This window comes from Pteropus medius, unplaced genomic scaffold (genome assembly GCF_902729225.1).
Source record: "Pteropus medius unplaced genomic scaffold, Ma_sr-lr_union100, whole genome shotgun sequence".
Taxonomy (NCBI): Eukaryota; Metazoa; Chordata; class Mammalia; order Chiroptera; family Pteropodidae; genus Pteropus; species Pteropus medius.
The window spans coordinates 8,486,028-8,509,206 of NW_024340701.1; the positions used below are offsets into that span (position 1 = coordinate 8,486,028).

Consider the following 23,179-nt stretch of genomic DNA (forward strand, 5'->3'; position numbering starts at 1 on the left):
AGGTCCCATTGCACTGAGTAATACCCAAGTCCTCAGAATAACGGTCCATTAACTCTCCCACTTCACCGTCTTTCTCATTCTCCTCCAGCACCATCTCCTCAGTGCCAGCTCCCCAGCTGGGGCTCCGCCCTGCCTGTTCCCTCCATGAGAATACTCCCCCATCCCACCTCCACCCCCAACCATACCCTGGCCACTCCGAGTCTCCTCCTCTGCTTGAATGCCTGTCTACCAGCTTAAAACTTTTCTCCTATAGCTTTTGCTACCACCCGACAAACTCTCATATCTTATTTATTTACTGTCTGTCCCTCCTCACAACCTTATTAACTCCAGGAGCACAGGGATTTTATCCGCTTTGCTCACCACTGTATACCCAGCGACTACAACAGGCCTGGAACCCAGAAAGAGTTTAGGAAATATGTGATAACGGGCTGAACAAATGAGCTGAGGTTTCAGAGATAGTCGGGCGTGGTGGGGTGCTGAGTTTATTCACCATTCGGGGGCCTGGGCTGCCGCACAGCTGCAGGGAGGGCGGGGCGGGGCTGGTGCCTGTAGGGGGAGGGGTGCAGCCAGGTCGGCCACGCCCCCAGAGCTGCGGAACCCGAGGAGCGTGGGCCGGCGTCGCCCGGAGGATTGAAGGAAGAGAGCCCGCGCCGCCGGAAGTTGCAGCGCCATTCCGAGTGCCGGGACTGTGGCGGGACGGCCGAGGACCCGCCATGGAGCAGCCTGAGCTGGAGGCTATCTCTGATGACGCCATGGACTCGTTCTTGGAAAAGTTCCAGAACCAGCCTTACCGAGGAGGCTTCAACGAGGACCAGTGGGAGGAGGTGGGCAGACCCCGGGGCGCTGCACGTGCGTGGGGCGTCCTGCGCACTCGGGCTCCAGGCGCGGAGGCACCTCCCTCAGTCCCCGACCCCTTGCGCTACTAGCAGAGAGGTGATTTCTGCTTGAGTGTTAAAAGTCAGCCTCAGGGGTTTCAGGGTTTTAGTATACCAGTACATTTAGAAGTCTTGGTTTTGAGGTCAGACGGATCTGTGACTCCACCACTTATTGGCCCTGATACTGGGTCAGTTACTTCCTTTAGCGGTCTCTCGGATCTGTAAAATTGCCCTAACTATAGCACCAATCTCGTAGGATTGTGGCGAAGATGAAATGAGATGGTGGGTAAAGTGCCAGGAACATAGAACCTTCTATTAATGGTAATCATTACGGGTCTTGTAAGAATGTGATAAAAGGTAGAATTATTATTATTTTTTTTTGGAAGAATGTTTAGAGATCATTATCCTACACTTTCATTTTACAGATGGGAAACTGAGGCCTGGATAGGGAGAGGTACAGCCAATCATGATGATTTGCAAATTATGATAAGAAAACTTTGATATAGAGACATGGAGTTGGATCTACTCAATGGAAAATCCTATTTGTATAGTCCATTCTTCTCTTAACAATCCCTAGGAATTCGAAAAGATCCCTCTATTTATGAAGAAAACGCCATCAGATATTGATCCCGAGGAGAATCCTGACTTGGCTTGCCTCCAGTCAATTATTTTTGATGACGAGCGATCTCCAGAAGGTATCTTCCATCATTTTAACAATTTGTGTCTCCATTGATTTGAGGTAAAGAGTGATTGGAAAAGTTCTTATTGATAACAAGTAGTAGTTAGCCTGAGCTTACTTGTAACTACTTATTCAACATATACTTCTTTGGATACCTACTAAATGCTAGGCATTGGAGATGGGGATGAAGAAGACTGCCCTCAAAGTCATGCTCCAATGAATATACAAATTGTCCTAAAGAATCAGGACAAACGTGTGATAGTGCCAACATGTAACTATAGACTTGGTGCGGCTGGAACACTGAAGGCGGAGAGGTAGGAGTGGACTCATAATGGATCAGAAATCATTCCAGGGAATAAAACAACATGAACACAAGCAGAAATATAATTACCCCCATTTCTTCAGTAATTAAAAAAAAAAAGTTCTTTCTAAAAGGATAAGTATGCATTTTTCTATTATGTTTCTTTTTTTGTAAGCACTTAATAATCTACTTTCTAAGATATTTGGAATTGATTGTAGCATTAAGTACACATAATTTTGTCCATGTTGATACCCAGTTTTATAGTATTTTGTTTTCTTTCCCTATTGGTTTCTTCTGTTTGGTTTATTATGTTTAATTTTTGCATGATTTAGAAACTTTTAATGAGACTTTTTAAAAATAGGAAATAGTGATTATTTCTTCTCTTCTTTACAGAACAGGCCAAGACCTATAAAGATGAGGGCAATGATTACTTTAAAGAAAAAGACTATAAAAAAGCTGTGATTTCATACAGTGAAGGCTTAAAGAAGAAATGTGGAGATGCTGATTTGAATGCTGTTCTTTATACCAACCGGGCAGCAGCACAGTACTATCTGGGTAATTCCATTATTTAGTGCTTTCTAAAGAGTTAACTTATGATAAAAACCATTATGATGGCTAGTGGAGAGTTTGAGAGTGTCAGAGGAAGAGGAGCTGCTTCTCCCAGAAACTTAGGATAGTTTAATTGAACTCTGATCTTCCAGGTAGACTTGGTGAAAAGGGAAGCCAGATTGTTTTTGAAAAAAATTCCCATCCCCTCTTCCTCCCATAGATTGCATAATTTTTACTATCCGAACCAAATGAGCGACGTGAAGTACCTTAATACAGGAGTTTATGATCTGGGGTTTTTTAGCCCAAATTCTCTCTCAAAAGTTTTTTTCTGGCCTTGTACCCTCTTCTCAAGTATACTAGAAGGATTAAGGCAATAGAGGTCTTTGTGTGAGAACTATATTAATATAAGGGAGAATTTCTCAAAATATTCTGTGGGGCCCTTGAAAGAAAAAATATTCTTTGGACAAGTAAGTTTGGAGAGTGTTGCTTCTTTGTTGGGGATTTGCAGCACACATTAGTATGTTAAGGACTGTGAGAAAACCTATAGCAAAGAACCTTACCCTGTGATTCTCAAGTTCTGTACGCCCCCTTTTCAGTTAACATTTATTAACATGCAGTACTGTTCAGCAGATGTCACTTTGGGAAACACTGATTATTTGGGTGGCATTATTGCTGGTGACTATTTTTGGCCATATTAGACCTGTGTTTTTTATCACAGTTTAGAGAGTACCTGGAAATGACTCCAGGCATTTCTTCGGGCCTGGGAGAGAATAAGCCTTGCAGTCTAGCTGGGATAAGTCTGTTGGGATTTAGTATCATTTGGGTAGTTTCTACCCAACCATAGTCTGCTCCTACTGTTCTCATTTAGCCTGTTTTATTATAAAATTCTAAAAAGTAAGAGTGGTGTAGAACTTTAGAGGTTAGAGGTTATTTGGGCCAACCAACCCCCTCATTTTGTATAAGCCCAGAGAGAGGCCCTTTGGTTTGTACCAGAACCTGGATTAGAAACTCAGTTTTCTGACTTCTGGAGGAATACATCTTCATTCAGATGACAAACTGAGTTCTTATTCTGTTGTAGGCACTGGCATCCTAGAGATGAGTAAGACCCAACCTTTTACTATGTGCTAAGCACTGCATTGTGAACAAGAGCTACATAGTTCTTTTTCTTGGAGAACTTAAAGGGTGTCAGTTATAGGGTTAGTAAGACCAAAAGCACCTTGTAAGAAAAAAAAAGTGTGTGTGTGACACCAGAGGGGCAGATGCTTAATGAGAGCCATTCCTTAACTAATATGTCACTGGTAGAGCTCACTTTCATATTTGTTATCCCTTTTGACCTCTTGGCAACTATGAAAGGTAGGGTAAGTTCTTAGAATATTGTTGGGTCAAAGTATCTCAAAGTGCCTTCTGATTTGCTAATTTACCCTTAGAGTGCCCTTTTCCCATATCTTTAATATTGGATATTCTCTTTAATTTTTACCAATTTCATGTTAATTTTAATTAATCATTCTTGACATTGAACATCTTTTCATGTGCTTACGGTCTGTAGTTCTGTGGGTTGGTTGCTTGGTGTTACAAACAGTTCTAAGGTTCTTGATGACCACAATTATATTTCTTTTCTAAAAACAGTTGCTCTGATTTATATTTATCCAGGATTGTACAGTGTCTTTGTGCCTACCCACAAAATTTTGGAAATATTCTGATCTCAAAACTAGTTCTTTCTTTTACTAACTGGTGTTTTATTAGGCAATTTTCGTTCTGCTCTCAATGATGTGACAGCTGCTAGAAAGCTAAAACCCTGCCACCTCAAAGCAATAATAAGAGGTAAGTCTTATAGAACTAAAGTATGATTGTCATGAAGGAAAAGTTGGCATGTACTGCACCAAAAGTTGAGACATTTTAGGCTCCTGGTCCTTATCCACAGCGACATGCCATTTTTAAAAGAATTCCCCAGAGAATCATATAACCTTTTGTGTGTTAACAATTTGTAGATAAATTGAAATTTCTCATTTCAAATTAGTAAAGAATAAAATTAATTAAAATAAAGCAGTTCCAAAAGCCACATTCTAATTTTTTCCAAATTAGCTGATTGAAAGGTGAGATCTTCAAATGCCATCTTCATGTTAATTAAAAGATAAGTTATGGGACCTTTGTTGATAACTCTGATGCTGAGATGTTTCTAGATTGTTTTTTCACTTGTAGTCTGACCTTTCTATATAATAATAGTGCTTTTATTACTTTTATACTTCATCTTTTTTTTTTTTTTGAGGAGCTTAAAGGTGCTTTGCAAACTTTAATTTATTCCTCACATATTAATCTTCCCTATATTCCCATGGACCAACTTAAAAATGCTTTATCAAAGTTCTGCTTCTTTAGATATTTATGATTGGGTGTAGTAAGTAGATCCATGTCGCTTAGCTGTGGGGAAAGAAGGTACTGAGCAAAGATTGGCAAATAAATTGAATGTAGTCCTGTGGAATTGGACTCTGGCTGGAAGTCTAATCCTCGGCCGAATTGTCAGTTTTACTTTACCATGTGACCTTGGCAAGACATCCACTCTATCAGTTTGCTCATCTCTGGAAGATGAGGTTGGATTCTGTTGACATCTAAACCCTTACAGTTCTGATATTTTGAAATTCTGTGGAAAGCCTAAAGAGGCTAACTGGAGAAAATTGAACATGATTAAAGGAGAGGCAGCTTATACTGGTAGCCATCAAGAGTAATTTTAAGAGAGACCTAATGTCTTTGGTCTTGCCACTGCTTTGATGAATGGCTGAAGCACATTCTGCTTGCTGATTCCATTTAGAAAAATCCTCTGAGATGGGCTTTATTCTTATTTGCAGACGAGGAACCCGAAGCTCAGAGATGCTCAGTTCTTTCTCTAATGCCTTTAATGCCTGGTAAATGACAGAGCCAGATTTCCAGCCCAGATCTGTCTGATTTCAAAGACTATGCTTTTTGCCACTAAGCCAAAAAGCTTTTCCCTTTAGGGTACTGGGTGGTAGCTGGTGGAGGTGGGTGTTCCTGTTTAAGGGGGACTCTTTCCATGCATGTTGTCTAAGGATCCTAATGGTTCTGGGTTCTGCAGGTGCCTTATGCCATCTGGAACTGAAAAACTTTGCCGAGGCTCTGAACTGGTGTGATGAGGGGCTGCAGATAGATGCGAAAGAAAAGAAACTTCTGGAAATGAGGGCTAAAGCAGACAAACTGAAGGTTGGTGGCAGAATCAGTAGCTATTTGACATTTGTTAATTAGTATTAATGAATTAATTAGCATTCTCAAGATTGTGTGTTTTTAGTTGTAAACTTCTTTAAAAACACACTCCAAACCAGTCTTTATCCTTAGAATGCTGGAGGACACAGAGAAGTAAACAAACAATAGTGTGATAGAGGCAAGCAAGAATACAAAGTAGGAGTGGTCTCTGACTTTGCCTTGGCCAAGAGCAGGGCAGAAATGGGGGTAGCAGAGAAGATTTGCTGAAAGAGGTGATACCTGAGTCTAATCTCTTGAAGACTGAGCAAGAGTTTACTCAGTTGGGAGTAGGGGTGAGGGGAACATTCTAGATAGGATAAAGAAGAACTGTATAGCCTTGGATAAGTTCCTGATCTTTCTGAAACTCAGACCCCTCTTTGAAAATAATGAATATAATATATACCTCAAAGGTTTTTATGAAGATTAAATGAGAGGGAGTGGGGGGGGGTGGTGAGAGAGAGAGAGTGTGTGTGTATGTACTTAGTGAATTTCTGAGACATATAGTACTAGATAAATTTGTGGTTATTTTGATTTGAATAAATAAGAAATGGTATAAGACTGCCATAGTTTGGCTGGGTGTAGGGGTGGTAGTGGGGGGCATTTGTCAAAATTAGAGGCAGTTATTTAAGGTTGCAGCTGCCTGAGGCAGTGGCTAAAGGCTTACCAGAAAACTTAAAAGGAAAAGCTGGGGAATGAGATTCTATAAGGGCTTTGTAAAGCTCCAACATATTCCTGGGAATGCAGGTCACATTATGTGCCCAGGGCTATGCACGTGCTCTGGAAAGACCTAAGCAGACCTTAAGCTCTCACTTCTGGCTGATGTGTAGGCTCTGTGCAAGCAGGAAGTGAAGGTTAAAGCTGAATTGTAAACTGCTTGGGTGAGAGTTGAAAGTGTGCACCAACATGTACATAGAGCTTTTCAGCAAAGACCGACTTTGTTGGCTTAAGGCATTTAGGGGAATCTGTCCAGTCATTAGCTAACAATTAAGCTAAACGGTTAGAAACTTTAGTGGTCACATAGAGAATACAGGCTTTACAGAATTAGTTCAGAAAAGTCACTAAGCAAACAAAAAATAACAGCAACAACAAACACTGGGGAGGAGACAGAATCTGATTTCCAGAGTTGCCACATTATATTTAAAATGTCCAGTTTACAACAAAAAATTACAAGACATGCAAAGAAAGGAAAAGTATGGTCATACACAGGAAAGAAATCAATATAAACTGTCTTGGAGGAAGCCTAGACATGGGACTTAAAAGACAAGGAGTTTAAACCAGGTATCTTAAGTATGTTCTAAGAACGAAAGGAAACAATGTCTAAAGAACTACAATAATACCAGAATGATGTCTGATCAAAGAGAGACTATCAGTAAGGAAAAATTATAAAAAAGAACCAAATACAGATACTGTAGTTGATAAGTACAATAACTGAAATGAAAAATTCACTAAGGGGCTCAACAGCAGAACTTCAAAGATAGGTCAGTTTGATTACCCAGCCTGAAGAACAGAAAGAAAAAAGAATAAAGACGAAGAGAGACCAAGACACCTGTGGGATGCCATTAAGTGCATCATAGACATAATGGGAGTTCCAGGAGAGGAGAGAAAGGGACAAAAAAAATATTTGAAGAAATAACAGTTGAAAACTTCCCAGATTTGATGACAAACAGTAATCTATCCTTCCAAGAAGCTTAATAAACTCCAAGTGGGATATACTTAAAGAAATCTGCACCCAGATACATCATAATCAAACTGTTGAAAGTCAAAGAAGAGAATCTTAAAAGCATCAAGAGAGAAGTGACAGTTCACATAGGAGACCCTCAATAAAATTAAAAGCTGATAGCAGAAACCATGGAAGCCAAAATGCAATGGGATGACATTCTAAGTGCCAAAATAAGACTATCAACCAAGAATTCTATATCCAGGAAACTTACCCTTTAAAAATGAAGGAGAGGAAGAATTAAAACTATTTGCAAGTGATATGATCTTGTATATAGAAAATCCTAAGGAATCCACTAAAAGAACTATTTGAACTAATAGTTCAGCAAGCTGGGAAGGATATGTCAGTATACAAAAATCAACTGTATTCCGTATATTTTTAACGAACGTTCCAAATGTAAAAATAAAACAATTTCATTTATAATAAAATCAAGGAGAAATAAAATACTTAGGAATAAGTTTAACAAAAGTAGCATAAAACATATACTTTGAAAATACAAAACATGGTTAAAAGAAATTAAACCTAAATAAGTGGGAAGACATTCCTTCCATGTTCATGGATAAGATCTTGATATTATTAAGATGACAATTCTCTCCAAATTGGTGTACAGATTTCAATGTACTATGCATCAAAATTCCAGCTGGCTTCTTTGCAGAATATTGAGAAGCTGATTCTGATAGTCCTATGGAAATTCAAGGGACTCATGATAGCCATAACAATCCTGAAAAACAAATGTTAACAGGACTCACACTTCCCAATTTCAAATCATACCAGAAAAGCTATAGTAATCAAGACATTGTGGTACTGGCATAAGGATAGACATATACTGTAATAGAACTGAGAACTCAGAAATAAACCCTCACATTTATAGACAGTTGATTTTCAACAAGAGTACCCAGACCATTCAGTGAGGGGAGAAATAGTCTTTTCAACAAATGATGCTGGGACTAAAACTCTTAGAAGAAAACATTGGCATAAATCTTCATGACCTTAGATTAGGCATTGGTTTCTTAGATGTGACACAAAAAGCTTAAGCAGCTAAAGAAAAAAATAGATATACTTTATTAAAAGTAAAAACTTTATGCTTCAGAGGACCCATTGACCCAGAGGACCCAAGTAAAAAGGCAACCACAGAATGGGAGAAAATATTTGTAAATCATATATCCGCTAAGGGACTTTTATCTAGAATATGTAAAACACTCTTAACATCTCAGTAATCAGAAGTTTTTTAAATGAGCAAAGGAAATGGATAGACATTTCTTTAAAGATGATACACAAATGGCCAACAAGCAAAAGAAAGATAATATCATTAGTCATTAGAGAAATATAAATCAAAAACACAATCAGATACTGATTCACTAGCATAGCTGTAATTTTTTTACAGTAGGTAAATAATAAACTGATGAAAATGTGGAGAAGCCGATACCCTTACATATTGCTGGTGGGAATGTAAAATGGTGTAACCACTATGGAAAACAATATGACAGTTCATCAAAAAGTTAACCATAGAATTACCATATAGCATAACATTTCCACTCCTAGGTATGTACCCAAAAGAACTATAAACAAGTATTCAAACAAATACTTATACATGAATGTTCATAGCAACACTATTCATAGTGGCTAAAAAGTGAAAACAATCTAAATGTCCATCTCCTGATGATAAATAAAGGAATGAAGTAGTGATACATGCTACAGATTCGATGAACCTCAAAATACTATGCTGTGAAAGAAGCCAGATATGAAAGATCACATATTCTATGATTTCATATATATATGAAACGTCCAAAATAGGTAAATCTGTAAAGACAGCAGATGGTGTCCAGGAGTTGGGACTGACTGCTAAATGGGCTTGCAGTTTTCTTTTAGGATATTGAAAAGTCTTGGAACTACATAGAGGTGTTGATTGCACAAAATAGTGAGTGTACTATATGCCACCGAATCATATACTTTAAAATGGTTAATTTTATGTCGTGAATTTCACCTCAATTAAAAATTAAAAAATACATATACTAACCAAAAAAGACAAAATTATTGATAAATAGGACTTAGTCGAAACTTAAAAAAAGAGATATCACTAAGATTAAAAGGCAAGCCATAGAATGGGAGAAAATATTTGTAATACACATGTCTGATAAAGGATTTGTATCCAGAATACATAAAGAAGTCAATATGGAAAATTTTTAAATGTGGCAAAAGAAACATACTTCTCAAAAGATTTACAATAAGCACGTAAAAATATGCACAGTATCATTAGTCGTCAGGGAAATGCAAATTAAACCTCAGTGGGATCCCAGTGTACAAGACTGCCTGCCAATACCAAATATTGGCAAAGATGTGGACCCACTGGAACTCTCACATACTGCCAGTGGGATATAAAATGGTATGACCATGTTGGAAATCAGTTTGACAGTTTCATACACCTCTCCTACGACCCAGCAATTTCACTCCTAGATATTTACCTAAGAGAAATTAAAACATGTTTATAAAAAGACTTGTATAAGAATGCTTATAGCCTGTTTTAGTCATAGTAACCCAGAAATAGTTGTGTCTAATAACAAGAAAATAGATAAGCAAAGTGTAGTATATTCATACCATTAATATTACTTGGCAGTAAAAAGAAACAAACCTGTCAGTGGTGGGATGGGGTGGGGACTGACTGCAAAGGGGTATGAAGGAACCTTCTAGGGGATAGAAATGTTTTCTGTCTTGATTGGAGTGTTGAGTACTCAGGGTATACATTTACCATAACTTATCAACTGTACACTTAAAATCTATAAATTATTCCTCGATACAGTTGATTTAAAGTGCGGGGAGGGGGCCTCCTCTGACCTAGTGGTTATTCTACTTTATGTGGGCTGCTGAGACCCCAAACTTCAGCTGAGAGAGCAGGAAGCCATATCCACCCACTTGCATCCTGTAAATAAAGTAAAAACAACATGGGACAGAGGCCGAGTCATCCTTAATCATCCATCTTAATCATTTTCTAATGTGGATCATACACCGTGTGGTTGGTCAGGTGTAGTTCCACTGGGAAGGCAGAATTGGACATAGTTTTAGTGGTATCCATGGGGCAGGCGCTCTTGATAGTATAATCATACTAATAGCAGAAAAGATTTTTGCAGCTCTCTTGGCATACTGAATTGGGGAAGGAATGACCAAGAATTATCAGCCATTGTCTCCCTGAAAGGGTAGATTTTGTTCACAAGAAAAAAAAAGACCCATGTTAACCTTTGTGGGGTATTGTGTGGAAGATAAGGGATGGTTAGTGTTATATTTTAGAGCAGGGGTCAGCAAATTGACCCACAGGCCAAATCCAGTCTGTAGCCTGTTACTGCACATTCTGTGAACTAAGAATATTTTTTGCATTTTTAAAGGGTTATAAACAGCAAACAAAACCTGATAATATATGACAGAGACTATACATGGTCTACAAAGTCTAAAATATATACTCTCTGGCCCTGTAAGGAGGAGTTTGCTGATCCCTATTAATCTACAATCTTGGGGATAAAAGAAGGATCAACTAGTTTGGGGTAGATTAGCAGGAAAAGGAAATCAAAATTATATTTCTGCCAGATTAAGTAGACTGGTAGTACTTTTCTCTCATGGATTATAATTGTGCAAAAGCCAGAGCCTCTGATAAGTTCTTACCCTGGGTTTTTCCAATGTGTTTTCCTATACTCCAGCCACACCAGAGAAGCTGAAATGCCCCATAAGCTCCAACGTTAGTCCCTATTACCGAGAATGCCCTTTCTCCTTCATCTGGTACAATCTTCCTTGTCTGTCTAAACTCACCTCCTCAAAGGGGCAGTCAGTCCTTCCTGTGTGTTTCATAGAACTTGGTTCACACTGTCATGGTAATGCATAACAGACTGTTTACTTAGCTGTTCCCCTCAGTAGATTGTAATCTACTTGGGTACAGCAACTGTAGATTTTTAAATTTCTGCTGCCACTGGTTCTAGCACCCAGACACGTGCTTTTTAAATGCTTATTGAACTGAATCTGGCCATTGGTATCCTTTGTCACAGGAGTCTGGGTTGGATAGAGACCAGAGATAGTAATTCGGAGCAGGCTGGGGTAACAAGAGGAAGCAAGTTCCCTAGAGCTGATGCATCTGAATTTCATTTTTAGCGAACTGAACAGAGGGATATAAGGAAAGCAAAGTTGAAAGAAAAGAAGGAGCAGAATCAGAATAAGGCTTTACTCCAGGCCATCAAGGTGAGTTCTCAAACCTCAGGCCCTTATGTTCTTGCTAACTCCATTAATCTTGAAGCCTCTTGGGAACATTTTTTGGGGTGCTTTACCTGAATGAATTTCTTCATTTTCTCTTTGCTCTGGTGAAGCAGTGTGATGAAGGGGCCCTGAAGTCAGCACGCTCTGAGTTCAGTCAGCTCTCCCACTTGTGTACATGTGTTGGGCTCAGGTAACCTATACTAAATAGTTGCTATGGGTTAAGCATTATTAATCACAGTAGTTTTCTGAAGTAGGTCTTCTTGTTTCTGTTTTGCTAGATGATGACAGTCTTAGAGAGGTGAAGAAACCTCATACAGCTGATGTATGTCAGAGCCAGGTCTTGCTCTTAGCCACTGTGTTATACTGCATTGAGAAAGTGTGAATTTTTAGGATGTTGCTCCTCTAACTAACAATAACAACAACAAATTCTACCTCCCTTACCCTCTTTTTCCTGCATCTTAAATGAACGTAGTCTGATCTAAACCCTGTTTTTACCTGGATATCCAGCAAGTCACCTGATGAGCCTTGGTCTTATAAGAGGGAATAACACCTGCTATGGGAGTATGGGGTAGGTTCTTGGTTTCATTCTTTGGTTAGTTAAATTATGTACCCATTTAAGTGACTTGACTTTGAGAACTTCAGACTACCAAGATACACTCTACTTATCCCTCCCCACTTCAAGTAATCTATTAACATATATTAGTAGATTAAACAGAATGTAATACTCCAGATTCTCTACCTAATCCTCATTTACAGTGAGGAATTTGGTCATTTTCTAAAATGTAGAATATTGGAATGTACAGACATTTGCCCACAGACCTTTTTTTGGGGTTCTTCCTTTAGTCCAACTCTGCATCTCAGACTTCACTGTACAGAAGAATTACTCTCAACAATAGTATACACAAAGCCAAAAATGCTACATGATATCAATGGTTTAAAGCAGGGGTCAGCAAACTGAAGCCCTGCTTGCTTGTTTGTGTTACCTATGGCTGTTTTCACACTACAGTGGCAGAGTTGAGTAGTTTACATCTGCAGAGACCATTTGACCCACAGAGCCTAAAATATTTCTTATCTGACCCTTTAAGGGAAAGTTTGCCAATCCCTGATTTAGGAGATAGCATTAAAGGTAATTTTGATTGCATGTAATTTTTTTCTTGGGTGCTAGCCTTAGCAACCTCCACACAAATACATAAGAGGTGACGCTACTATTTAGACTTTTGATTTATCCTTATTTCCATGAGATAGTTAAGATTAAGTCAATGTGCGTTATTTTTGGTATTCCATGTCCCAGCTAAACTATCTGGTGAGATGTGAAAGCATTTACCATTTTTGTACATGCCATACTCTTGCCCTTTTCTGTGCCTTTGCACATCCTGTTCCTTGGAGTGGAACACCCTTCCACCTTCCCGCATCCCCAACTTCTCTGCCTTTCAGAGTCTTTGTTCAAGGCCCAGCATTCCCCAGTCATCTCCAGTCCCCAGACTGAATTAATTCTTCATGATCTGCAGTTCCACAGCTCTACTTCTTACTGTATATTATACTTATTTCTATAGCTATCTCCCCACTAAACCATGAGCAGGGTCTTGAGTGCAGGAATCGTGTCTAACTCATCTCTGTGACAGAGTCCAACATGAGGTTGATGCCCGAGAAAGGTAAGTTAAACAAATGATGCCTACTATGTGCCAGGCCTCAGGGATAATGAAGGTGAATCCTGTGTAGAGCTGGCCCTCAGGGAGCTTGCAGTATTGTAGTTTCCCTGTTTTAGTGGAATGGATTTGCATCCTTCCATACAATAAGGTTTGTGTCTTTACCCCAGGATAGGAACATCAGGCTAGTTTCTGAAGCTGCCAGTGAGGATGAAGATTCAGCCTCAGAAGATCTAGGTGAACTTTTTCTGGATGGGCTCAGCTTAGAGAACCCCTATGGAGCTAGGCTGAGTGTAGATGACCAGGGCAGATTGAGCTGGCCTGTGCTCTTACTATATCCAGAGTATGCCCAGTCGGACTTCATCTCCACTTTTCATGAAGACTCCAGGTACTTACTTGCCCAAGAGTCCTCTGCTCTTGCTTGCATGATCTTTTCCTGCTTTCTCTGTAGGAGGGACAGGTGGATTTTGGGTTGAGGGAAGAGAATAGTATAGAAGGTTTCAATCTGGTTTGGCATAATCTCTATCCTATACCTGATTTCTCACTTTACTAATTGGCTTTTGAGTGACAAACACAGTCTCACCATTGTATTGACTGTCAAGTACTGGTACCTTCTGGCGAGATATAAAATCGTTGTAAGAGTACATGCATAGTAATGCAAGTGTATATTTATTAGAAAAAATAAAACTAGCAGTTTTAAAGTGTGATTTCATAGGGTTAATGTTTAGAATGCAGCTAAATGTAAGGGATATTGTAAAGCCTGAGTTAAAGACAATTACTATGTCATAATAGAACAAGTGATACACATACACATTTTGGATACTGTAGTCAAAATGGCTGCCTACATTTCATGTTTTGTACATTCTTGATATGTCTGATTTGGTGTCTGGGGACAATAATGTGGGAAAGATCATGAGTTATTGATACCCAGAAAGGATGTGTTATATCCTTAGGTTTATTGATCATCTAATGGTAATGTTTGGTGAAATGCCCTCTTGGGACTTAGAGCAAAAATACTGCCCTGATAATTTAGAGGTAAGTGAAATTTTATTTTGTTCTTCTGTGGGTTTTTTTGAGGGTTAGGGAGAAGTTTCACTGCTCTTTTAAAAAAATTGTAAAATATACAGAACATAAAATTTACCATTTTAGCTATTTTTAAGTGCATAGTTAATAGCATTAAGTACATTCACAATCTTATGCAACTGTCACCACTATCTACGTTTGCATCATTCCAATCTGAAACTACCCATGAAACAATAACTCCCTATTTCTCCCTCCCCTATCCCGTGGAAACCACCATTCTACTTTCTGTTTTTATTAACTTGACTATTTTAGTTACCTCATATGAATGGAGTCATAAAATATTTGTCCTTTTGTGTCTGGCTTATTTCACTTAGCATAATGTCTTCAAGGTTCATCCATTTTGTAGCATGTATCAGAATTTCCTTTTCAAGGCAGAATAATATTCCATTTTTGGGATTTAAAAAAAAAATCAATTTATAGTACAAATAATTTGTCTTCTAATCATTTCAGAATAAGATGCCAGCTGATGCCCCATCACTCCTGAATACTTTAGTGTCTACTTCCCACAATGGGAATCAACCATCAATATTAAGAAATTAACTTGGGTACATTAGTGCCACCTAATCTTCAGACTCTGTTCAGTTTTTACAGATTGTCCCAGTAATGTTCTTTATAGCAAACAGATCTGTTCAGTATCCCACATTGTATTGTATTTAGTGGTCATGTCCTTTTAGTCTCCTTCAGGCTGTGGAAGAATTTCTCAAGTCTTTCCTCAGTTTTCTAGATCTTAACACTTTTGAAGACCAGGTATTTTGTGGAAAGTCCATCAGTGTAGGTTTGTCTGTTTTCGTGACTAGATCTGGATTATGCATATTTGACTGGAATATCACATAAGTGATGCTGTGTTTTGTTGCATCCTGTCAGGTGCACGTGATTTCAGTTTGCCATTACTGATGACATCAATTTGATCATCTGATTGAGGTGGGGGGGGGATCTGACAGGCTTCTCTCTTGTAAAGCTACTATTTTTCACTTTGTAATTAGTATTTTTTAGGGAGGTACTTTAAATATCCCATTGTTTATCACACCTTAGATGTAATCATTTATTTGTATCGTAATCATTTATTTGTATCAGTGGGTTTGTGGTTTTCTATTCATTGAGTTATAATCTGTTACTATGATTATGTTATACTCGAATTGTCTCACATTTGGCCACTGTTTCCATTTTTTGTCTTGTTTCCATTTTTTAAGCACTTCCTTGCTTTCTAGCACAAGGTGTTCTAGGCCGAAATTGTGCTTTTCTTGTCCTAGCTCTGGAGTCAGCCATTTTCCCCAAGGAGCCCTGGTTCTTTTTAGTGAAAAAATGGTATTTAGAAGCCAAGATCTGTGCAATAGGTATACTCATAAGTATGGGAGGGTGGTGGGGGGGTGCAGTGCACTGCTCCAATGCCGTGTATGGGGGCCAGGGGGAGGGAGAGGACATGAGGTCTCACTGGTATCTTCAGTTGATCCAACACCACAGGATCTCTTCCTTTCTGTATTTGTAGCACTGGCTTCTATTATTAATATATTTATTAATTTGATCTCTATATTTAATCCCACTCCTGTCACCACCACTGTCCCCTCTCTCATATGAAACCTTCCTCACTCTGTTTGGACTCTTGATTCCCCACATCCAGCTGCCGCCCCAGTATGGGTGCCCTCATCCTGTGCACTCTCTTGACGCCCCACACTGCATGAACATCCTCTTCGTCCTGCTTGGTTCCCACTCCCCATAGCAGGATGCCCCCTGCCATGAGTGGCTGCCTTCTTCACCCTGGTTAGGCCCCCATATCGGCTGTTCTCATGCATAGACACCCTCCTCACCCCATGTGGGCTCTTGATACCCCACCCTGGACAGCCATCTACCAGGAAGCCCTTCTCACCATGCTTAGGCTGGCCGGCCCCCAGCAAGGATCCCCTCCTCTAGGGGCTGGGCTTTGAGCCCATCACCCCTGCAGCCCTCCTCTGCAGATGCTTCCTCACCCTGCTTGGGCTTTGACATCAGCACAAGGTTATCCTCCGTGTGGACATCCTTCTCCTGCTCTGGGCCACCATGACTTTCTTCCCCCATGCCTATGGCTCTGTGACTGAATTGTTGGGGATGGGAAGGCTTATAGGTCTGGGCTGTGTCTTGGCTCCTTTGTTTACTGGCTGGATTTTTTTGGTGAGTTATTTCCCTTCTCTGAGTATTGGTTTTATCTTTCGGAAAATGGAGCTGATAGTACCTTTTTTAGTGTCACAGGGGAGGACTGAGTGCTTTATACTCCACAGCCTATAAAGGAGCCATTCAGTGAGTAATAGTCACCATCTCTTTAACTTTTCCTTAGACTTGGTCTCGACATGCCTGGTGCTGCTATATCCCTTTGTGTGTATCTGACTCCTGCTCCTTTGTTAATCTTACAGGTCTACTTTGAAGATGAGGACAGGGCAGAACTGTACCAGGTGCCTCCCAAGAGCACCCTGCTGCAGGTGCTGCAGCACCCTAGGTGAGTCACTTCATGGGGCTGAGTAGACCAGGGAAGATGCTTATGTACTATCTCAGGGATACAGCCACATTCTCATTCCACTGTTGATTGCCTTGTACTCTCTCCCTTCTGCCCTGGACACAAAACCATGAGACACCAACCATGGAGACTGGCCTGGCCATTGGCCAAGCAGGTGGCAGTGTGATGACTCAGTGTGATGACCCATTGCACTCAGCCTTGACACCCTCAGACTGGGAGAACTGAATGGCACTTTTCTGAGGAGGGAAAAGCTTTCCTGAAGACAACTTGGATGGCCCTCTGTTCTCAATTGTGCCTTGTCCCTGATGCTGTTATATGGAAAGAACATTGACTCTTAAAGTCAGACAGTGTCATATACTGGCTCTTTGACCCTGAGCACACACTGCCTCTTTGGGTTGGTTTCCTCATCTCTGAATGGTAATAACTCTTACCTACATATTTCTCAAGGAATTTGAGAGCTGATGAGAGAGGAGTCAAAGTGCTTTTGTAAACTGTAATGGGCAGTTGTGCTGTAAGGGGGCACATTGGTTAGTAGCAGTGGCAGCCAGTTGGATTTGGTAGTTGTCCATTTCTTCTCTTTTGGGGTGTTCCTGGAATGCCCTTAGTAGATGTATAAATTGACTCATGGACTACTTTTCCCTAAGCTTTGAGCAAAGCAAGTGTTCTTGCATTTAGGCCCAGAGTCTCATGTGTTAGGGGAATGAAGGTGGTTGGGCGTGGTGGGAGATGAGGCTAGACAGCTGGGTTAAGGCCATGTGGGAAGGCCTTGATGCCCTGCCTGAAAATTGTGACCTTCATCCTGACGATGGTGTTTGGAGCCACAGAAGGTGCTTGTCTATACATAATGATGTATAGATTTTAAGTGTACTATTCGATCGGCGAAGCCTAAAGTAGGGGATGGGTTGGAGAGAGATTTAGGAGGCAGATTGGGAATTGGTGATGTGGTGACTGACTTGGTAGGGGTGTCCAGCTGGTCTTGAGGCTTCTGCTTTGGGTTGGCAAGCAGGAGGTGAAGATTTCTTCAGTTATGATCGATGATTTCTCTTGGCAGTGTTTTTTCTGGCCCCGGATCTATTTTATAGACAAATTTTTAGCTGTTCATTTTCTCAGTAGTTAACAAATTACCTAGATTCTTTAAAGGCCCAAGGTCTACTCTCCCTCATTTATGCCCTCCCCCCTAAAAAAAGGGGGAGAAATCTAAACAGAAAGCAGACTGATTTGTGAAGAACAATTTCATGCTTCTCAGAAAATGTAAATACTGTTGGAAGTGATTAACTTTTAAATGACTGGTATAGGCAAGAGGCTACCCATGACAGGTTTCCAGCAACTTCAGACCCTGGACTGGGTGGAGCCAGAATATAGGCCCCTCTGTCCAGATGTAGGTATATAAGGTAATAAGCCTTGCCCATCTCTCCAACCTGCCTCACTCTGTTTGCTTTATGCCCAACAATAGTGAAAGCTCTGGTGACCTGTACCTTCTGGCTCTGCTTCCCATCACCCCTTTCCAAATAAAGTCAAGCTCAGACATAGTACCTTCTAGGAGCCTTTCCTTATTTCTCTTCTCACAGAAGAAATCATGCTCATTGTGCTAACACTGTACTTTACAAATGCTTCTACAATTGTGCCTTGCTGTCATGAATTGATTATCTCCCTCTCCCCTGGGCTTGAGAGCAGGGACAATGGTTTTTGTTTGTTTTTAGCACAGGGCTTGGTGCACCCTGGGCATTCACTGTTGAGTGAATGAATGAAAGCATGTTCCTGTAGTGTTCTTGTCACAGTGATGCTAGAGGACTGGCCCAAAGGTTCGGGCTAGGTTGTAAAGGGGTGGGGGTGGGGAGAAAGGCAGGCTCTGCTAATTTGCCAGATTTATAAACAACCAAACAAAATGTGCTAAACTTGCATTTTAATGTTGACTCACATCCAAAGGTTCACTTTGTTGTTGGGAAGGTCCGTGAATGATTAAGATTGCAATTCAATTGACCCCTCTCTTTTGTTGTGTTCACTGCAGGTACTTTGTAAAAGCCCTGACACCAACATTTTTGGTCTGTGTAGGATCCTCTCCTTTTTGCAGAAATTATCTCCAGGGGAGAAAGGTGTACCAGGTGAAGTGACTGAGCCAGGCTGTGGGAGCCAGGCTTGCTGGATCTCCTCCCTCATTCTCCTGTCTGGAATCCAGTATACTTCAGTCTGTTGGACATACTTCTAGACTGTCTAGTTGGACACACTATCTGTCACCCTGGGGACAGTCCTTCCTCACATTATGGTGGGAGAGGAGCTGCTGACTTCCCTGAATTGCAGCCTCTCTGGTCAGAGTGCTGAGCCCCAACTGGTCTTCATCCTCTGTTGATAGAAAACTCTACGCCTTGGTCAGGACATCCTTGGACTCACTGTGATCCGTGTTAACCATCAGCCTCCATCTCTAAATGGACCATCTGTTGCAGTTAACCATAGCAACTGACCCAAGGAACTCACTGGACTGACTCAGGATCTAGTGACCTGGTTCTGAAGCTTTTTGGAGTTGGAGGCCTCAGAGAAGCTACCCCTCCAACTGCACATATACAAACCATGCATGTAATTTGAAGGCATTAAAGCTGAGCGACTCCAGCCTCTAGTTATTTCATGAGCACAGAGGATTGCTCTGTGAGGTGCTGTAGATGCCTTGGTGTGTGATGGGGCCAGGAAAGCAGGGTCCTATTTCTCCATTTATAGAGACCTGAAATCTTGGATCCCCTTGAACCCCTAAAAAGTTTGCTAATTTTTCTGATCTTTGCAATATGGAGGATTGTGACACACTTGGACAGTGTGGATTCTGCATTCCTCCCCAGTTTTCACATTTCAGGATTTTGTGCCTTTTAAACTGGAGTCTTTTTGCACATTGACTTATTGTCATAGATTGTATTTTTGTCTGCAGCTATTTGCTTCCTTTTTCCTAGAGGGTTTTATATATTCTTACCTATAGCCATGTGACTTCCTGCAGTGCCCACCACATCCCTCTGGGAGTTGTGTGCCTTCCTGAAGAGCCATTGCATGTTAGGTTCATGCTCTTTTCCCTCTGCTATGAGAAACTTTCCCAGATTGTGGCTGTTCCTTCAGCCTGGGTGCCAGAAGGGTAAGACATGTGGAGCAGAGCTGCAGCAGCTGGCCTGCAGCCAGTGATTGTAACACAAATGAGAAATGAATGTTTGTTGCTGTAATCATCAGGGGTTATGTGGTGGTTGTTACTCTAGCAAAGCTAACTAATACATCATTAAACTGAAACCAGCTGCTGTCCTTAAGATGGACTAATGTGGGATTTTGTGCTGAGTGCTTCCTTGTCTTTGAAGGTCAATTTGCTGTAGAATATTGGCAGCCATGCAGCTTTCCTTCCAGGTGCAGGTCCCTGCCTATGGCTCGTGGCCAGGAAGCTGAAGTCCAGCCTTCCTCCCAAGCCTGGCTGAGGCCATGCTTCCTCACTCCCCAGCTAGAGACTCCCACTTAGCTCTCTTTGTAAGAACCCAGCACTTTGTGTAAGAGGCCTAACATTTAGTAACAACCCTAGCAGACAGTGTAGGGTTCCCTACAGTAGCCCCCTCCATTCACCTCACTGTCTTGGGGCAAAGCAGGTTCCGGTGTGCTGCCTTCTCTGTGAAACAGACTAATTACTCCACCCTCTCCCCAACACTGGGATGAGATGCCAGAGAGCAGGTTATACATTCAAAACTACATATCTGACAAGGGTTGTCACGTGACCATCCCTATCACCCAGCCCTTTTCATAAGGCCTCTGATCGACAAGCTTCTGTTTTCCCTTCCCTTCAGTCTCTCCCTTTCCCTCCAGCTAGGGGTGGGGGCAGAAGTGCAAAGGGGAGAAATGGGACTTAGAATGGCAGACTATTAGACCAGAGGTAGGATCCTGGTGGTTGCTGACTTATTGTGACTATAAGGGACTGTGATAAGAGCCTAGTTCATCTGTAAAATGATTCACTATACCACCTACCTCATAGGCATGTCCATGGCACTTATGTGCAAATATTGTATGCAAAGTGCCTGGCACATTATTCAGTAACTAGCTCTTAAGTAAACAGGTGTACATCCATGCAAACAAGTAGTGGCACTAGACCAGTGGTTCTCAACCAGGGGACTTGCACCCCAGGGGACTTGTCAATGTCATTTTTGGTTATCACAGCTTGGTGGGATGCTGCTGACATCTAGTGAGTTGAAGCCAGGGATGCTACCTAACATCTTACTCTGCATATGATGGGTTCCCAAAGAATTATCTGGGCCAAATTAATACTGAATTTGAGAAATGCTGCACTAAACCTTCCAGAAGGCGAGCTCTCAGAGTAGGGGCCAAATGAGGCTTTGTTTTGAGTGCCCAGGCCTAACACACAGTGGGAGTTCAGTGACTGTGAGTGTGCTGATGAATGGATGGATGGATGAACAGATGAAAGAACTAAGGAATGAAAACAGTCCTGTTCCAAGGCTCCACTTACACACACAAGCATCAACAATGGCATTCCCAGGGTTGAGCCCAACATGGCTGTCTTATACCTCCTCCAGGAAGGCACCTGGCCTCACAAGCCCACAGGCTTTGCCTCCTCTGACCTCTGCCATCTTCTCTGGGTGCAAGAGAGTGGAAGGAGCATGGACTTAGGAGTGGGCCTGAGGAGGTTAGGACTACAACTCTGCTGGGCCAGAGAACAGGGGTCTCTGTGCACTGCCCACCCTGGGACCTCCCCTTCCAGTTCTCTGGCCAGTGGAAGCCTCGCTGAGCAGGGCGGAGGAGTGTGGGAAAAAAGCCCTGGGGGGTGCCCCTTATTCAGGGGCAGAGCCGGTGGGACAGGCAGCCCAAGAGGCAGATGATTCCAAGGGGAGCATGTGGGCCTGGCCATTGCCCAGTGCTTCCCCAGCCACCTGCCCATGGCTGAGACTCCAGCAGAGCCAGAGTCAGAGCTCCTGCAGGGCCTCAACCCTCCCCCGACTCATTTTACAGATGAGGAAACTGAGGCCGAGAGAAGAGGGGCAAGGCACCAGCATTCTCAGCATCCCTGACTTACAGAGCCTTTCCCACCACTTGGGGGCCCCTCCTTCTTACAGGACAAGAGTGCAGCCCTTCTCTCTGGATTTAGGATGGCAGCTGGAGATTTGGGTTGGGGGACAAAGTCCCCTTAAGCTACCCCGAAACACACTACTTGCTGGTTAGGTACACAAGGGCAGGAAGGGAACCAAGAGACATTATGGCGGCTGTCAACATGGAGTTCCAGCACTGTGCAAACCTGAATTCTCATTTTAACAGCCCCGGTCTCGGGTCTAGGATTGCAACTTTATAAATAAGGAAATGAGGACATGCAGCCTTGCCATGGCTGATTGTCAGAGCCATGATATGAACCCAAGCATCTCACTCCAGAGCCCATCTGCCTCCTTTATTGTGTTCCTTTTATTCTGTTTGGTTATAAATATTTAACAAGCACCAACCAAGGGTAAGGCATCAAGGCTGAAGTGCATCAGGCACCCTCTGCCTTCAAGGTCATGCTGTTGAGTGGATGTCATAAATCTAACTCTGGGCTGGAAACTGCTCCAGTGAAGAAAAATAAAGCCACAAAAGCAAGTCTGTCCATGCCTCTGCTCTGAGCCCGCTGTGGCTCCCCTTCATCAATATAGTGTGGTATCTAGGGCCCTTCAGGATCTGGCCCCTTACTACCTCTGCAGCTTTCTTTCTCTGGCCTCCTTAGCCCAGTCATCCTGGACACATTTCAGCTATGGGTCAGGAGGGTGCAGTGGCTTAGAGTATTAGCTCGAGCCAGGCTGCCTGCCCTCCAATTCCAGCCCCACGACTCACTAGCTATATGGCCTCCAGACAATTTGCTTAAGCACTGTACCTCAGTTTCTTCATCTACAATATAAACAAGATAGTATCACCTACCTCATGCAGATGCTGTGAGGATTAAATGAGTTAATTATGTGAAGCACATGTAACAGAGCTTGCCTTAAGTGTTCAATCGATGACACGTTTTTTAATTCTCCTATCTTGCCATGCTCTTAACTTTGGGCCTTTGCATATTGTTCCCTCTGCCTGGAACATTATTTCCACTTGCTCTCCTTCCTCTATGCCCAACTGTTTCTCCCTTTAACACCTAGTCTTCAATCAGGCCCAGCTGCCTCCTTCAGGAAGCCCTCCTGGCCCCTTATCCCACTTGTCCCACAGCCCCTGCACCATCCCTACACTTACCACACTGCATTGTAATTGTTTACTGGATGGTTCTTCCCACTTCTCTGTAAACTGAGTCAGGGACCCTGAACTGTACACTTTTGTACTGCCAGGACCTAGCAGAGCACCTGCTCAACACATAGTAGGTGCACAACAAATAACTACTGACTGATGAC

General features: G+C 41.8%; 1 protein-coding gene across 2 annotated transcripts; it reads left to right on the forward strand.

Moving 5' to 3' along the window:
• Positions 1-636: 636 nt before the first annotated feature.
• Positions 637-19,421, forward strand: TTC4 (tetratricopeptide repeat domain 4). 2 transcript variants are annotated; one of them, XM_039887204.1, is made up of 10 exons: positions 637-824; positions 1,453-1,570; positions 2,249-2,410; positions 4,148-4,225; positions 5,490-5,614; positions 11,502-11,588; positions 13,420-13,637; positions 14,203-14,284; positions 16,717-16,799; positions 18,826-19,421. In XM_039887204.1, the coding sequence occupies exons 1-10, from the start codon at positions 714-716 to the stop codon at positions 18,926-18,928; spliced, it is 1,167 nt and encodes a 388-aa protein (XP_039743138.1). In that variant the 5' UTR covers positions 637-713; the 3' UTR covers positions 18,929-19,421. The 2 variants fall into 2 exon arrangements, with proteins under 2 accessions (XP_039743138.1, XP_039743148.1); XM_039887214.1 differs by lacking the exons at positions 16,717-16,799; positions 18,826-19,421 and adding an exon at positions 14,783-15,682.
• Positions 19,422-23,179: the final 3,758 nt, after the last annotated feature.

Excerpts from the sequence above, each read along its gene's own strand:
- TTC4 (XM_039887204.1), top strand. The coding sequence starts at position 714 with ATGGAGCAGCCTGAGCTGGAGGCTATCTCTGATGACGCCATGGACTCG. Across the intron at positions 1,571-2,248 it reads TGACGAGCGATCTCCAGAAG|AACAGGCCAAGACCTATAAA; the intron begins GTATCTTCCATC and ends TCTTCTTTACAG. Across the intron at positions 14,285-16,716 it reads ACTGCCCTGATAATTTAGAG|GTCTACTTTGAAGATGAGGA; the intron begins GTAAGTGAAATT and ends TTAATCTTACAG.